The following is a 16758-nucleotide window of genomic DNA, read 5'->3' on the forward strand; positions in this document are numbered from 1 at the left end:
AACTTGAAACATGCACGTATCTGGCATTCTCTAAAATACCAATATACAAGTTTTCGTTTACTTAGAAAAATACCCACTAAAACAATCACAGATTTTCTTAAAAGGTTTAAAAAAAATGTATTGGCCAGAACAAAGTTCAGGAGAATAAACAAGATTCCAATAGTATGTCAAAAAAACTGTACAAGGTTGTACATAAAACTATAGCTTACAAAAGCCTCAGGTATAGTAAGAATACTGAATTAAGATTTCCAAAGTTCTATTTACCAATATCTATTAATAAAATCCTTATGAAATAATTGACTTAGAAAAAGTGAAATGCTCATGATTTCAGTGTGTATAGAAAATACTAAATATCACTTTCTGAAATAAAGTGTACTCAAAACATCACAACATAGTCTCAGATCAAAATTTCTGTCATTCATTTAAACTTTGCATATAATGCCATGTGGCTTAAGCATAAAATTTCTCTTGCATAATAACTTTAAAAACTAGACTCCAAATCATCTTGTAACTTAATTTTTTATCTTTTGAATTACAGCTATTCTTAAAATCAGTTTTGAGAGGTAAAACATGTTGGGCTTGTTTGGTTGCTTATTTGAGGTTTTTGCCATAATATTATTTTTTTTAATTATTACATTAGAATTTAGGATTTGGTGACTTTCCTATATCTTTTCAAAATTAACATATTCTGTAGGCAATAGAAGTAAAATGACAACTGTGAACAGTTTAAATAAGTTTACATGTTGCTGTGAGTAACCCTTACTTAGGAAAAATGAATGTAAAAATCACAGAATGTCAAAGAAATTAGGTTGCTAATTGAATCATCAGGCCAGCTGGCAATTTTAAGGCTTATATATCAACATACTGGGAACAGTTTTATATTCCTGTTCTTTTACCTTTTCTTGGGAGAAACAAGAAGCTCTGCAACTATTTGACATTTTGTGTTTGGGATGGGATAGTCCTTAAGTAGTACTTGGCAAATGCTTTTCTAAGCTCTTCTGACATTACAGTTGGTTGAGCAGTCTGTTTATTGGACATAATAAAGTTTCAGATGGATAACAGAAGATACATGGCGAAATTGGTATTGTTTCAGAGAGAGAATGAAATGATTCACTGGCTACTTGGAACATCAGAACACATGGGCCATGAAGACTGCCAGTGAATATACTGTGAAAAGATAAAAAGGCATCATTTTTTTTCCCCTTGGTGCTTGGGATTGAACCCAGGAAGGACCTTGCACATGCTGAGTGTGCTTCACCACTGAGCTATATCCCTAGTCCAAAAATACTATTCTTAAAAACTGTTACGAATTTTCTCTCACACTGCATTTAGTCTACGTGAAATGTATACTTACTTGGTCATTAAGGGACATTAGACTTCCTTTTCCAGAACAGCAGTACTTTCATTAATAATACTGATTTTTAGGGTAAAGTGAGCTAAAGGATGAATGCCTTGTGCTTTCATGACACCCCCCCCCCCAGAGGTTTTATTGGTATAAGTTATCACAGAACAGATTCTTACCTTTATTTTTTTTTAACTCCCTTCTTTCAACTACCTTTAGACAAAGAAAGCCAAAGGAGAAACACTAAACCTACACTTTTGTTGACAAGCTTAATCAGACTTGACTTAAATATGTCCTTTGGTCTTGCAAGTTAGCATGGTTGCTAAGATAAAACAAATGAAATAGAAGTTCTGCTCTTGATATTTGTAACACAGATTACACATGTCTGCCCTCAGAACTGCTCTGGTCTGCAGCCAGAAGTTACACCGTAACTGTTATATACAGCTATACATGCATTCTGTGCCCATGGACTAAATTACACTTTCATGTGTAACATTGTACCAGAAGACTTTCCATTCTAAAAAAAAAAAAAAAGAAAAGAAAGAAAAATGTTCCCATAGATTTTTTCCAGTACTTCCAAATTGTTATGAAGAGGTATCTAAAAGCAAAGAACTGGAAAAAAGAATCATATCACATTTGGCCTTAATATAAGACATCAGAACACATCTTTAACAATGGTAAGTTCTTCAGAATCAAAACTTAAGAGTTTAAAAATCAGATGAAATGTGAGAGAAAAGGTTATCAGGTTCTCAGGACCCCTGAGATTCATTCCTGTCTCTCTGACTTTGAGTGTGTTGCTGGCAGAGATTGTAATCTCAATACTGCTAAATTTGTGGAAGGAGTGTATGACCTCATGTCCTTTTTTGCCAGACTCTGCAAAGTTTAAATGTTAGTGACAGAACATAGACTAGCTTTTGACTGTGCTTGTTTTGTTTTGAAAGAACAAAAAATGCTCTCAGCAAATGTTTTAAGAAACAAGTAATTCCAAGATCCTAAAAATGGTTTCCCGTATTGCCAGGAGAATTTCAGTGCTTTTTAATAAAACACCTGCATAAAATACCTTAAATCTCGTCACGTGTGCACCAGGAAAAAACTCCAAACTTGTGGAGATCCCCATGGGGAATGTTGGGGAAACAATACAAATAGAATATAAAAAAACAAAATACCATTAAGTTTGCATATCTAATGTCAAAAGGCTGAGGTAATATTAACTGCTTAAAAAAAAAACCACCATTCTTTGCTTCTGTTATTGCTGAAAAAGACTAATACTGATTGAGTTACCTTACTATACCAAAAGTGGGAGAGGATTTATGAACATTTACTACTGGTGAGGCATAATGTTCAAAGCAAGTAAAAGAAAGTCAGTAAATGGAAAAATATAAAACTACTGTGAATGTTTGTTATCCTTGAGATCTTTAGTGAGGGAGACAGTCCAGCCCCAGTGGGGTTTATTACTTTAGCCTTTTCATGGTCAGAGTTTTTAAAGCTAATTATCCCCACCCACTCAGATTCCGTTTCCAGGTGAATCCTTAAAAATAAAATTTTCAAGTTCTTAATAAATAATAGTTGCAGTTCCTCCTGAAGATGCTGGGTAAAGTGCAGAGAGAAGCACCACAGAAACCCTCTTGCTGCCCGGAATGGCTTGGCTAGATTCGGATTTGATAGCCCACTTCATTCAGAGTGCTGAGATCAGCCACCTTCTTTTCAGGCAGAGCAGGCCTAAAGTTCAAAGACAGGAAGATGGTGGGAGAGAGGGGATAGGGCAAAGAAAGATAATGAGCATCTTCAAGGGCCTCTACTCAGAGTTCCTGACCTTTCTGATCCTTGCCTTTTTCCACCTTCCACCCCCACTCCACCAGCCTTAGCTCCCAACTCTGGTTCTTGTTCTTAGATCTGCTTTTATAGGTTTTAAGGAACATTCTAGCAGGCTTTTAATGTAGAGATCAAAATTTTTCAGGGTGTTGAATGAACTTTTTCAGCTGTAAGACAATGGAGTCCCATGATAACTTTTGAAACCCAGTTCCGCTATACATTGCAACTGTCTAAAAAGTCACATATGCCACAGACTGAAAGTGGAATTCTCCTGGAAACTGATTTCCTAGCGTTTGTGTCTCCAAGGAAGCTCAGATATTACAGGGTGACTCAGGTGACCCAGATTCTGGGAGAGGATCCCAGTTACCATTGACAGAGGGTTTATATTCCAGACTTGAATATATAAAATCAAGGTGAATTTTTCAAAATTTATCTGAAAAGAACATGTCATTATGGAAGTTATTCAGTGGCAAAGCATGTCTCTTTCCTAAGAAACATTCTCTAAAGTACTTTCCAATATCAATATAAAACTATGCCTATGTATTTATGTAAGAAAGTACTTGAAGCTGGGGGGAGGTGGTAGAAATCACTTAGTAGCACATCATCTGTTGTCATTAAAGACATTTTCTAAGTGTCTTTCTAATATAACAGTGCCTAAGCCTTCTTGTGGTTTATCTTGTGATTTTTCCTATTCCTAATGAGCCTCTTTCTCACCTTGGATAAGAAGTAACCAAGACTATAAACCAGCTTTGGGATGTTTAATGTCTAGTGATTTCTAATCTAAAAGCTTCACATTTGGTCATTTTTACAAGAGAAATATTTTTAGGTTACATATGAACCTTGTTCATAATTATAAAAAATAAAATGTAATTGTAAAAAATTTCTTAGTTTATACCTTTGAAAATTTTCCTAACAGCAAATGGTTTTCCCCTGGCAGGAAGATAGCCCAGTTTATTCAACTAGAAATAAACTTCCAGCTTCAGTCAGCTCAGCTCAATGAATGGCGTTAAGCACTGCCAACAAATTCTGTACTTTCCTTCTTGACCTTATTAAGTCCATGACCCTTCTTCTCTGAAACTTGACTTCAGAAACGTCCCTGACTTGGAACTTGGCCCCACTAAAAAACAAAAAGCGTAATCTTTATTTTCTCTGTATTGCATGGGCTTATTTCTCAGCTAGACCACATGTCCTGCTTTATCAGTCAAGATCCATGCCTCCTTCTTCTTTGTGTCTTTTATGGTTCCTGGGGCTCACCCACAATGCTAATAAATACAGTTGACTGCTGGTAGAATACCAACACTGTGTGTAGACTCTTGTTTTTTTTTTTTTTTTTTTTTTATCAAAGAGCCCAAGGCTTCCAGTCCTCAGCCATTCACTTTAAATAGGACCACTATCCATAGGCCTGAAGAGTGGCCTCCAGTTCCCAAGTGAGGGCCCTGCTTGGGTTGACAGCTAAAGGAAACACAGTTTTGCTTGAGGATTTCTGCCCTAGTCCTCTGCCCACTGATGTGGAGAGAACTATGGTTCTTACAAGTCAGGTTTAAAGGGTCCATATATTTCTTGTTCACTTTGTCAGAAAGCCTGAAGTGAAGCCTCTATTTTGTCTCCTTGCCTGAGATGATATCTTTACAAACAGCTAATTTGAGACTTTCTCCCTCAAAGCACTCTCTCCATACATTAGTATCAGCCTAAGACACGTGTTTAGAAAGGTAAGTCAACTTCTCATCTTCCTGGCATGTTCTACTCTTAAGAAAATTCAGTAATAAAAAATACACTTGCCCAGGGAGAAGCCGGAAGTATGTATATGCAATTCCTTACTTTAGAGAAGGAATAAATAAAAGTCATTTCCTACAGCAACTAAAATATGGACACCACTTTTTCTGGTGGTGTAACTATGAAAAAGCACATTCTTCTTATCCCAATGGAAACTACATTTGTAATAGATGATTTTTTAACTGAAGTTTTCAATGATCTGTGTGTGGCAGCCTTAGTTGCCCCTCAATATCAACTCTCCCCTTTGTGAGAAATCCCCGCCCCCAACTTTTAGCTGAGCACCTGGCTGCCTAGAATACAAACTATATCCCCTAGTCTTCCTGTAGCCAGCCTGGGTTTGGCTGACACACGGCCAATGAGATGGAAGTGGAAGTGTGTGGCAGTCGGCTACCAGGTCTCCTCTTAGACAACTGGCATGTGCCTTTCATCTTTTTATTTCCCTTTTTTATGTCCTGCTGAGGACAATGTGGAAGTGATGTGGAGCTTGAACCTCAAGTTGGTCACTAAAGAAGTCAGAGCAGTAAGAAGCCCCATACCACTTCTGTTGAGCTGCTTTCATGTAATAGGGAATCTTGTAGGTCACCATCTCCAACCCCACATTATCCACAGCTAAACCTGATCCTTGTGGATACCAGTTCCCTCCATTAACTCAAAATTGCTAATTCACACCCAATGGGTGTTGAGTCAGCCTGAGGAAGGTTAGTGTATGGAGTTAGAACTTGTTCCTAGCAAGTTATAATTCCACTCATGAGAAATAGTGGTACCTAAGTGAAGTCAGGAGACACACTCCCTTCTCAGGGTCAGTTGTCTTCCCTGTAACCCTGCTAAACAATGTAGGACCTAAGTCATGGTGGCTCCTTGGGTCTCCTGTTGTCCCTGGAAAGTAAGCAGTTCCTGTGCTTAACAAGAGAATCCCTTGCTCCAGAGTCCTTGCCCAACCTACCACTGATTGAAAGCTGGGCCTCAAGCAGGGTAAGCATGTGCTCCCTACCAGTGAGCTACAGCCCCAGCCCTAGAACCTTTCAGGTACATTCTTTATTTTTGTGGTACTGGGAATTAAACCAGGGTCGTACAGATACTAGGCAAGCATTCTATCACTGGACTACAGCCTCATTCCTTTTCATTTTGTTTTGAGACAGGGTCTGAGTTGTCTAGGCTGCCTCCAACTTGTTGATCCACCTGCCTCAGCCTCCCAGATAATCAGGATTTCCGGTGTGTGTCACTATGCCCAGCTCAAGTGCACACTTTCTTCCTGGCCTGGCATCATCCTCAATACCAAGATGTACCTCTCATTCTGAAGCTAAATAAGTTGCCCTTCATGTAAGAAAATACTGCCAGTAAGATGCTAGCTTAATATTTTCCAGGTATTGAAATAGATCTCTACTGGTTGTTCACTCCCAGTCCTGTGCCCAACAGCATCTCCTGGGAAGTCAGAGGCCAGAACAGGCTACAGGACAGGGTCAATAAGACAAAGTTTGCCCCCTGGTTCCTGAACTGTGGGCTTGCTGTGTCTACTGTAGTTAACTGGCCATAAGCCACCACAGAGAAGTCACTTTTTGGCCAGTCACTTTGGAGCTCCTCAGACCTGAGGAACAGGATTTTCATAGTTCATGGGTTCCTAAAATTTCACTCTACTTTTATCCAGGTTCTGTTATTGGCACATCTGAAAATAGATGAAATTTAGTTTGCCAGTTTTTGGCCTCCTTTTTCTAGATCTTTCCTTAGCACTTCCACCAATTCCTCTGTGTCTTCCAGGAGCCAAGAAATCACTTATAAATAGCTTGAATCTATCAGGCACATACAACGTGCCAGGCACTGTTCTATGAGGTTGGGCTTATTAATTCTCATCATAACCTACCAAGGTTGATACTGTTACTGTCTCTTTTATAGAAGAGAAAGTAATGAAGTTAGGGAACTTGCTCAAGCAAAGTCACACCATTGGCCAGGGTTGGTCGCCAGAACCTGCAGCCCATGCCTTATGAGCAAGCTGCCCCACTCCACCCCCACCCCAATCAAAGCACCTGAGGACGCCATGGCCACTCTTGCCTCTGCACCTTGCCTATTTGGTCCTGTCTGAAATGCCCTTCCCCACCCAGATCTTGTCATCCCTACAGGTCCAACCCAAATGCCCCCTATTCCATGAAGTATTTCCTGACAATTCACTATTTGCTGTTTCTTACATTCATCTGTTCAAGAATCCTGCTGATTCATGATCCTTGTGCCTTGAAAACTGAAGGATCGAGAGCAGGGTCCAAGTAAATTCATCTGTGAGTCCCTCTGTTGAGTATGTACCTCTCCAGCCTCCAGTGTAAATGGCTGATAGGGCCTCATACGCTACTTTTATCGTGTAATATCTTATTTGAACAAAGTCCTAAGCCAGGAATTCAAGTTACCAGGACAACATCTGAAGAATTAACAAGTAGGAAGATTGTTTTCTTCTGTATTGGAGAGGCTTTATTCCTCAAAGTCATGTAGGGAACCTGCCTACTCAGTAAGCTGACTCTGGTTCTGTAATGACAGACAGCTTGTATACTCCTAAAGGAAAGTGACGAGGTGTCTCCTCCCTTTGTATTCCCACCCTGCCTGCCACCCCTGGACCTCCAGATCCAGGGGAAGAAAGGCTAATTCTGGTGGAAGAAGATCGAGGCTGAGATTCCTGGTGAACTGACCGGGAGATGAAACCCTTTCCTTTCACAGCGGCAGTGACTGCAGCTTCCTGGTCTGGCAAAGGATAGAAGTGGGTTATCACAGCATGCCACCTGCCTGTTGGGTGCAGCCAGAAATAGCGCTCAGTCCTCGCCAGCTCAAATCAGGGCCAGAGCTGGGGGAGCTATGGTGTGTGTGGAGGCCTCTTCCAGTGCTCCCCCATTTATAATTAGAATATTGCCAAGGGGTTATTTTTAAGAAACACGAACACCAGGATGATGATTCAGCTGAGTCTGTGCTTGCCCAAAACCTCTCATCAGATCCCGGGTTATTTTAGATTGAACATTGTTCTCCAGGCTCATTCCCAGTCCAAACATGGCAAGGGAATCAAAGGATTTCCCTTCTGCAAGGCTCTGGAGCAGCATTCTGTTTCAAGGGGAAGGGGTGACACTCTGTTTGCTTTGACTCCCTTTGTGGGAGGAACAAGGGGCCCAGCCTCATCTGTTCTCACATAAATGTGAGTAGGGTGAACTCGGGCAAAAGCCTGATGGCCCATCTGGTCTACCCTTAACCCTGACTGTGGGTCGGCTGGGAGGGGGAGGTAGGTTGGGGAGGACAGCATGGTGGTTCCACAAAGAAGGTATTATGTGGACAGCACCTCTGGGCTGCTCTTCCCCACTGCTACTTGAGTTTTGACAGTGGCACACTGAGTCCTTTGCACACCAATCAGCATGGTCTAAGTACTGCTACCTGTGAGGCCACAAGAAGCCTCAGAACCAGAAAATGAAGGCAGCATGTTGGGGACTGTGGGGACATCACCACATCCTAGGGCTTAACATACAAGGAGGTGTGTGTCCCCTTGAGGCTGGGTTTAAGAAAAGATGTAGTGGGCTGGGGCTGGGGCCCAGTGGTAGAGCACTCGCCTGGCTTGCGTGAGGCACTGGGTTCGATCCTCAGCACCACATAAAAATAAAATAATAAAACAAAGATATTGTGCCCACCTGTAATTAAAAAATAAATATTTAAGAAAAAAGAAAAGAAGTAGTAAGTGGAAGGAAAGCTTATAGGATTCCGAACCCCCAGTCTCTTTTCTACCCTCTGACAAGGGGCTGTTTTAAGGCACACATGCTGGCAGGACACACCCACACACACACATGCAAGAGGACCAGTACCGCCGTGTCACATGCAGACTTGGGATTCCTGGAAGGGATGCATGGTGTAAAGGTGCACCCTAACATTAACCCCTTAGCCCTCCATGTTAAGGGTGCTACTGGCCCAGCATTTACAAGTGTAAACAGAAACCCCATGCCCTCCTCTCCTGTCAGGTCTGACAGGAATCAGATCAGGCCAAACCCCAATTTAGCATTTATGGCTTATCTGAGTAGGCCCTGGAGAAACATGGAGTCAGCTGGAAGAACGCTGAGAGGGCAGAGGTCCATTCACACCTGTCACCCTCATTCAAGACCAGTCCACTCCTCCCTCACATTCCTTGCTTCCCAGGATGTCGGGCACCACCATTGGCAGCTGATGGGGCAGACAGCTGAGGTTGTTACGTAAACAGGGAGGCCTTGCCAAGACAGAATGGGCCCACCCCTTACGCCCTTCCCAGGCAGGAGGCTCTGGCCAGAGTTCAAGAGCCACAGGCCACTGTCTGAAACTCCACAGCACCACTTCCAGGCTCTGATGTTACCTCTCTTTTCTGTGACCCAGAATCCCAGCTCCAGGAACCCTGACCCTGTGTGACCCTGCAGAGCTCACAGAGGTTCTTGGCTCACTCTGCTTGACCTGATCTGTCCTGATAAGGCCCACCGCTCCATCTTGGTTTCTTCAAGTGTCCCTAGGGACCCCGGGTCATATGAAATCCCATGAGGAGCTAATGGGTAAGTCATTTGAGTAGAGACTGCTCTGTTCACATAATCTGGGAAGTTTGCTTTTCCTCCATAGTCGTCATCTTTTTTTTTTTTTTTAACTCTGTTCTAAGGAAGTGTTCTTTCTATCCTGGGAATGTTTTCTTGTCTGGGATCTGAGGAGAATGACTGCACTGAAGGATCCTATTCAAAATATCTTCAGTGTGGGCTGGGGTTGTGGCTCAGTGGTAGAGCGCTTGCCTGGCACGTGTGAGGCCCTGGGTTCCAACCTCAGCACCACGTAAAAATAATTAAAATAAAGGTATTGTGTCCAACTACAACTAAAAAATAAATATTTTTTAAAAATATCTTCAATCAGAATCAAACTCATTCTCTGTGACTTCATAAATAGCCTCTGTCCTCATTCACCCTGAAGCCTAGAGATGTGTAATCCTCTCTGAAAGAATGAAGCAGGATTTGCATTGTCCAACTGTGACCCTGTGACCAAGGGACCTTATCTTGAGGTGAGGCTTAGTAACTCTGGGACCCAGAGGGTCTCCAGTCGGGTGAGCAGAGCCCACTAGAGCCACAGATGCCAGGGAGGATGATGAAGGAGGGAAATCAAAAAGGAAGAAACAAAAATAAAAGAAGAAACATGAACAGGGGAGGGACAGAAGGTGGGGAAAGGAGCCATATGGAGAGAGAGAACAAAGCGGTTCTCTTGGGTCCTTATGGACACTGGCCCCAATGATGAAGACTCTCCCTTGTGGTCACTCCAGTGGGAGGTGCTCCCTACTGCCAACATAGCCAGCCAAGCCAGAAAACTCCCATCAGCTCCCTCTTACACTCCCAGGCCCAGGTCCCTGGTAGCAAGCTGAGAGTTGTGACCTATCGGAGATGGGAAGGACCTCGGGGAACATGCACGCAGCTCAGTGGGGGCTCTACTGACACGTGCAGTGAAAGCTTGCTTATGGGGCATGGTGGTCCTGGGCCTGGCAGAGCTTTAACCATCCCTGGTCCCCCAGACCTAATGGGAGTGTCCTTGCTTACCACCAGAGAGGCAAGATCTCCCACTGCTCATCTAACCCTGCTCTTTGCAAGCTGGCCCCAGTTAAATTGCCACTGTGATTGTCCCTCTGTGAAGAGCTATGAGGGCACTGAGGCCCAGAGCTGGGGAGGAGCTGGGTTAGGTTCACAGAGGGCCTTTGATACATGAACCTCAAACTCCATCACCCTTTCTCTCTAAGAACCATGGGGGAAACTGACCTTTCTCTGTAGAAAGGGCAGCAGAGTAGGAGAAAAGATGCATGGGTGGAGGGGCTTCCCCGTCTCCCCCTGGAAACTGTCTCAGCTGATGCTCATACAGTCATCTCCACTTACCCACCCACTCAGCTGTGTCAGCCCAGTGACACGGATCCTCCTTTTTAAAGGGATTATTCAGACAAGTTCAAAAATAGAGTGGAATTCAGTAGCTTCAGCTGTAGGGAGGAAATGGCTGGGGATATAAAGCCACTAAAATTATCCCTTCATAGACAGGGGCTGGGACCCCACAGCTGATGGGCCTCTTGCCTGTTAAGTTCATTTCCATCCTCAGGGTCACTCCCACACTGCCCTTAGGTACCCCAACACATTTAAAGCTGACTTGCTGGCATTATGTAATGCTGAAATAATAGCACAGTAAGGTCACCAAACTCTGTGGTGCTCACTGTCCCACGGTAGGATTCCTGGAGTTTATTAACTCATAGTCATACTTGTCTCTTTCTTCCTTGCCAAAAGCAAAACCTGCCTGGTAAAGGCCATGGGCAGAAGCAGAGAAGCTGTTTCTCTGCAGACATAACTCTGGGAGCCAGAATGTGCTGGGATCTAGTCTGAACAACGACAGAAGCTGACATCTAGAGAGGGAAGGAGGGGCCTGGGGTGGGCTTCTGGTGCGCCCCGCTTCTGGCAGCCCTTCTTTTTGTTCTCATCCATGTCCCCTTTTTTTCTCCCCATATCCAGTAGCCCCACAACCCCTTCCCTGGATCTGCAACTCAGAAATCAAGGTTTAAGAGAAAATGGGAGTTGGGCACGTTGGTGCACGCCTGTAATCCCAAGCAGCTTGGGAAGCTGAGGCAGGAGGATCACAAGTTCAAAGCCAGCCTCAGCAAAAGCGAGATGCTAAGCAACTCTGTGAGACCCTGTCTCTAAATAAAACACAAACAGAGTTGGGGATGTACCCACCCACCCTCCTCCGAAAAAAAGAAAATGGGAAGGGAATTGCCCCTCCGCGTCTACCTCAATCCATTTTAAACTTTAGTCAAGATACCTGCCGAGAAGTCTCTTTCCAGCCTCCAAACAGGAGCCCCAGCTCATATTTGACTAGTTACTGGGAATAGGACATAACGAACACTTTTTGTCTCCTGGTTTCTTTATCTGAAAATAAACATTGTAAAACCATTCCCTGCTTACCCTGTCGGATTAACGGGCTTGTATAAAAGCAGTTCACCATTCCCAAGTCACTCTTGTCACAAGATCTAATTGAATCCTTTCAACAACCTTGTGAGATAGACGAGGATGCATTTTTATTCTCTTTTATAGATGAAAACTAAGGTTCCCTGAGGACCAAGGATCTGTCCAGCTTGCACAGCCAATCTGTGGCAGAGCTGGGACTCAACCAAGACTGTGTGCACTGTCCCCGTCATGGCCAGAGGTTCATGTGACACAGCATGCTGCTATTATTAAGAAAAGCAGCATTTCTTCCAGTATAATTATAGCTCAAGTGTTGGCCAGTGGATTATTGCTGGTTACTCTGGGCATCCTTGGCAGCTCCGATCTGTCATATCTTAAGTGGGTCATTATGACCTAAGAAGTAGGTGTGGAATTGCTAGTCCTGGGGCTAAAACAGGAGGGTTAGCCAAGGAAAAGGATGAGCCTGCGGGTATTTCTGATGCCACCATCCACTGATGGCAATCATACTTTTACTGGGCACAGTTAACTACAGAGTTTAGGAAAGTCATAAATTCTAACAATCTCATTTTATGGGTGACAAAACATATATTCAGAAAGGTTATAAGACATGCCCAAGGTCACATGTCTTAGCCTAAGTGGCCAAGCTGGTTCCAGACCCAGGTTTCCTAAATCTAGATCCAGTGCTCCTTCCTTTCTACCTGGTTTCCAGGCTGTTCCTCTAGGGCCATCTGGGGCTTGGCCCTTTGGGTGTGTACACAACTCAGAATCAGCAGGGGAAGAGTAATGGGGGGGATGTGCCAGTGGATCCTTTTCCATATATGACCCCTGAATGAGGGTAGTTCTCTTGGGGATCATCGTCTGTTCAAATGCCCAACCCAGGACACAGCTTTGTCACCATGGGCCAGGACAACCCCACAAATGTGTGTGCTGAGCCTCGTGTTGGGGAAGAGGAATATTACTCACGACTTATCTCGCCTGCCAAGCCTTCTTGGGGGGCTTGCTTGTCTCCTTCGGGGGGACAGGGATTTTCCCCGGGTTCTCACTTGGGTTGGAGAGCGGGCACTTGCAGGTTTCAAGATCTGGAGGAGATATGAGGCATCAACCACACTGTTTCCTAAAGGACCCCCACTCCATATCCTCCTACAGCACAGCATCCCAACCCCCAGCCCACCCATGATCCCACAGTTCAGAGGCACCGACAGGAAGACTTCTAGAGCGACACACATTTCTCCCTGCACAAGAAGGGCACCGCCTCCCAGAGGGCCATGTGGTCATCACATCCCCTTTTCCATGGCAGACAGGGGAACTGAGTCAAATGCCTCGCCCTCCTAGGGCTGCTTGGTCTCTTGGTAAGATTCTCCGCTCAGCTGCACTGCCTCAGGGACCAGCATGTTCGTCCTCAGAATCTCCCAGCCCAGGTACACAGAGTGGCTGCAGTTCATCAAAAGCTCCACTCCAGGGCCAACAGAGTGAAGATGACAGGCCCCCAGGTGCTGAACATAACCAAGCCTGAAGTTAGCATAACCCCCACCCCAGGGCTTTAGTGTGTGCAGGGGATTTTCTGTAGTGACCCCACAAGCCCTGGAGGGACATGGATAAGCTGGCATCAAGACACTGCAGAGAAACCTGGAAGAGGGAAGAAAGGCTTATAGGTATGTTCTATTTAAGGCCTGCTCAGTGAACACTCCCTCCTTGGCTATTGTGACGCCTGATTAGAATTTTATGTCAAAGGGCTTTGCAATTTAGATGGCAGACCAAAGAAGTAATGTGACTCTGAAACACATCATAAGCAGGGAGATCAACTCCTCCTGGTTTCCCTGGGTCTTTCCTGGTTTGTTTTGTTTGGGTACTAGGGAATGAACTCAGGGGCACTTCACCACTGAGCCACATCCCCATGCCTATTTTGGTTTTTATTTGGAAACAGGGTCTCACTGAGTTGCTTAGAGCCTCACTTTTGCTGAGGCTGGCTTTGAACTCATGATCCTGCCTCAGCCTCCCGAGCCGCTGGGATTACAGGCATGTGCCATTGCACCTGGCTCCTTTCCTAGTTTTTTTTTTTTTAATAATATTTATTTTTTAGTTGTAACTGGACACAATGTCTTTATTTTATTTATTTTTATGTGTGCTGAGGATCGAACCCAGGGCCTTGCACGTGCTAGGCGAGCGCTCTACTGCTGAGCCACAATCCCAGCCCCTCCTTTTCTAGTTTTAATATTGAAAAACCTGTCCTGGAAAACCATTCAGTTCCAAGCACACTGGAACGATTGGGCACCCTACTGTATGGTGAAAACAGAACAAAACTAGAGCTTTAACGTGAAATGACTACATTTTACGTCTGATTTCACAGAAGAAATTGCAGGCCAAGATATTGCTTTACTTTTAAGATCTAATTTGGTTTTCGTTCTGATTTTTGAGAAACAATTGTCCTCTCGATCCTAGAGGGGACTGATTCTAGGAACTCCACAGATTACCAAAATCTATGGTGTAGTATTTGCATATAGCCTACACAATCCTCTCACGTACTTTAAATTACCTGCAATACCTAACACAATGTAAGTACTATGAAAACAGTTGTTACACTGTATTGTTTAGGGAATAAAGACAATACACAGGTCTGTATATATTCAGAACAGATGTAATTTTTTCCCAAATATTTTTAATAAGGTTGGTTGAAACTGCAGATGCAGAACCCACAGGTATGAAGGGCTAACTATGTTACATACAAAGAGAGACTTCAATTATCTTTATCAAGTAATAAATGACTTATATTTCTGAATTTACTAGTGTGACCACCAAGCAAGATAACCTCAGGAAACTTGTGTGACCATCCTAGAAGTTTGAGGCCTGGAGCAAAAGGGGTAGAGGAGTGGGTACGGAGAGAGAGAGGAAATGGGAAAAAGGCATAAATTTGTGTTCCCAGCACCTACCTTCATTCTCATGTCCCTGGCGTACTTCTCCAGCTCCTTCCTTATGTCAGCCCTCAACATCTTGGAGACATTGAGGACCAGCTGCTTCCACTCAATGGGTTGGAAGCTATGAGGCTCATGGGGGACATACAGCCCAATCTTGACCTTCTTGACTGTGTGCAGGTATTTCTTGTAAGAGTCTTCAAAGTCAAAGATAAGGTCACTCAGAGTCCGAAAGGTCAATGGCTTGTCCATCAGCTCAGCCCTTCTGCTCATGCCCAGTGAGCCATAGCGGCCATTGCAATAAATCCCCAGCACAACATGGTGAAAGTAGTTTCCTGAGAAGTAGGTTTTAAAGCTGATGGGGAATCGCTCGATGGAAGGCTGTCCATTGGTTAAGTATCTTAGACGATTTGAGTCAAGGAGGGAACAAAGGTCTTGAAAATTCACAGAGGACAGACTCCCAAGAAAGGAAAACAAACTCATAGGGGTCAACGAGCCTATACTTCTGCCTCTGAGCAGGCCGACATCTAAGCTTTCTAGATCTTTTGATAAAGGATCCACTTGATATCTTCAAGTATCAACTAAATGGTACATACCAAAGCAGAATTAATATGGGACAAAGAGAACAGCTTGTCATCTTTAGTAATTAAATGGAAAACAAAAAAATGCAAAATGTAACACACAAAGGCACTTTTTCCTTGCTTGGTTCTCTACGGGGGATTAAGAGCTCTTCAAGGTGTCTCTGTTTTTCTTCTTCTTTTATGCAGTCAGAATGATGTGCTAGACTACCTTGTGTGAAATAGACCAAGAATACACTGTAGTCCAAAGTGAGAAATGAAGACCAGAATCCAGGCACTAGAGATGCCAGAGGCAGGCTGGTGGATGATCTAGGTGGCAAGGGCCAGAGAGAAGTCATAAGGGGTCACATATGCACCTCATCTGGTCCTCCCAGGTCCCGGAGTACCCATGCCAGAGAGTACTCCTGAGGTACCATGCAGAGCAGCTGCCTCCACACCCAAACTCCAAGGCTCCTCTCAGTCCCCAGCCAATAGGCAGGCTCTCTCCACTCACTGGCCCATTTGGATTTAGTAACAGTCTCTTACTGTTACCTTGGTTTTGACCTAGCAACTCCACAGGTGCAGCTTCAAATAATGGTCCCACTGCCTCCCTGTACAGAAACCATGGACAAGAGACATTGCATTCTCAAGTCCATCTTGAAATCCCAACCAGTCCTGCTGAGGCTGAGTCCCTCTGCCCAGCTTTTCTGGAGAGGGCTATTGAAAACTCCTCTGAAAGGTGGGGGGATATAATGTCACTCCTCTGCTAAAAAGATTTGGAAAATACTAATCTAGATGCTCATCACAGAGTCCTGTGCATAGTCAGTGTTCATAAGCAGGTGCCATTCTCCACTCTAAGAATGTGTTTTCACTAATGCTGGCCTCCTCTCCAGTTCCATGCAGTGGCCAGAATGACCTATTTAAGTCAAAATTTGGTATATGTCACTCTTCCACTTAAAAGCTTTCAATGACTCATCTTCTCCAGGACGTAGTCCACATCCTGCCACGATTTGACCCCTGCTCATTACTCCTTTATACAATCCCATTTTCCCCCTACCCTACCCTAGCTACAACACTGATGGACAGGAGGGCCCTTGATAGTTCTGGAGAATTCTCTCTGAGACAACACACAGATGGATGCCCATTGCCCTTAGTGCAACGATTCTCTCATAATATGAAGTCAAATATAACAAAACATTTAGATGAATTTTGAAGGATCTTTACAATACATGATCCTTTATATTATAGAGCTGGGACAAAATAATATCATTAAAAAAATTAGACAAACTCTACACTACATTTAATTTTTATTGCAGTAATAACTTACTTTTTGGCTTCACTTACACACCATACTGTGGGGGATTCAAACCTGGCCAAGATCTTTGGGATCTCGTGGGAATCATGATAAGAGGCTGTGGACATGT

General features: G+C 43.7%; 1 protein-coding gene across 1 annotated transcript in view; it reads right to left on the reverse strand.

The window, feature by feature from the left end:
• Positions 1–2370: 2370 nt before the first annotated feature.
• Positions 2371–16758, reverse strand: part of Vash2 (vasohibin 2) — a 34865-nt gene continuing 20477 nt past the window's right edge. Inside the window, exons 6-8 of the mRNA XM_026387453.2 lie at positions 14796–15177; positions 12832–12947; positions 2371–3061 (exon numbers count right to left, since the gene is read on the reverse strand). Of these exons, the coding sequence (XP_026243238.1) occupies positions 2989–3061; positions 12832–12947; positions 14796–15177 (571 nt within the window). The 3' untranslated portion in view covers positions 2371–2988. The remainder of the gene's footprint in view (positions 3062–12831; positions 12948–14795; positions 15178–16758) is intronic.

Source organism: Urocitellus parryii, chromosome 9 (assembly GCF_045843805.1).
Source record: "Urocitellus parryii isolate mUroPar1 chromosome 9, mUroPar1.hap1, whole genome shotgun sequence".
Classification (NCBI taxonomy): domain Eukaryota; kingdom Metazoa; phylum Chordata; class Mammalia; order Rodentia; family Sciuridae; genus Urocitellus; species Urocitellus parryii.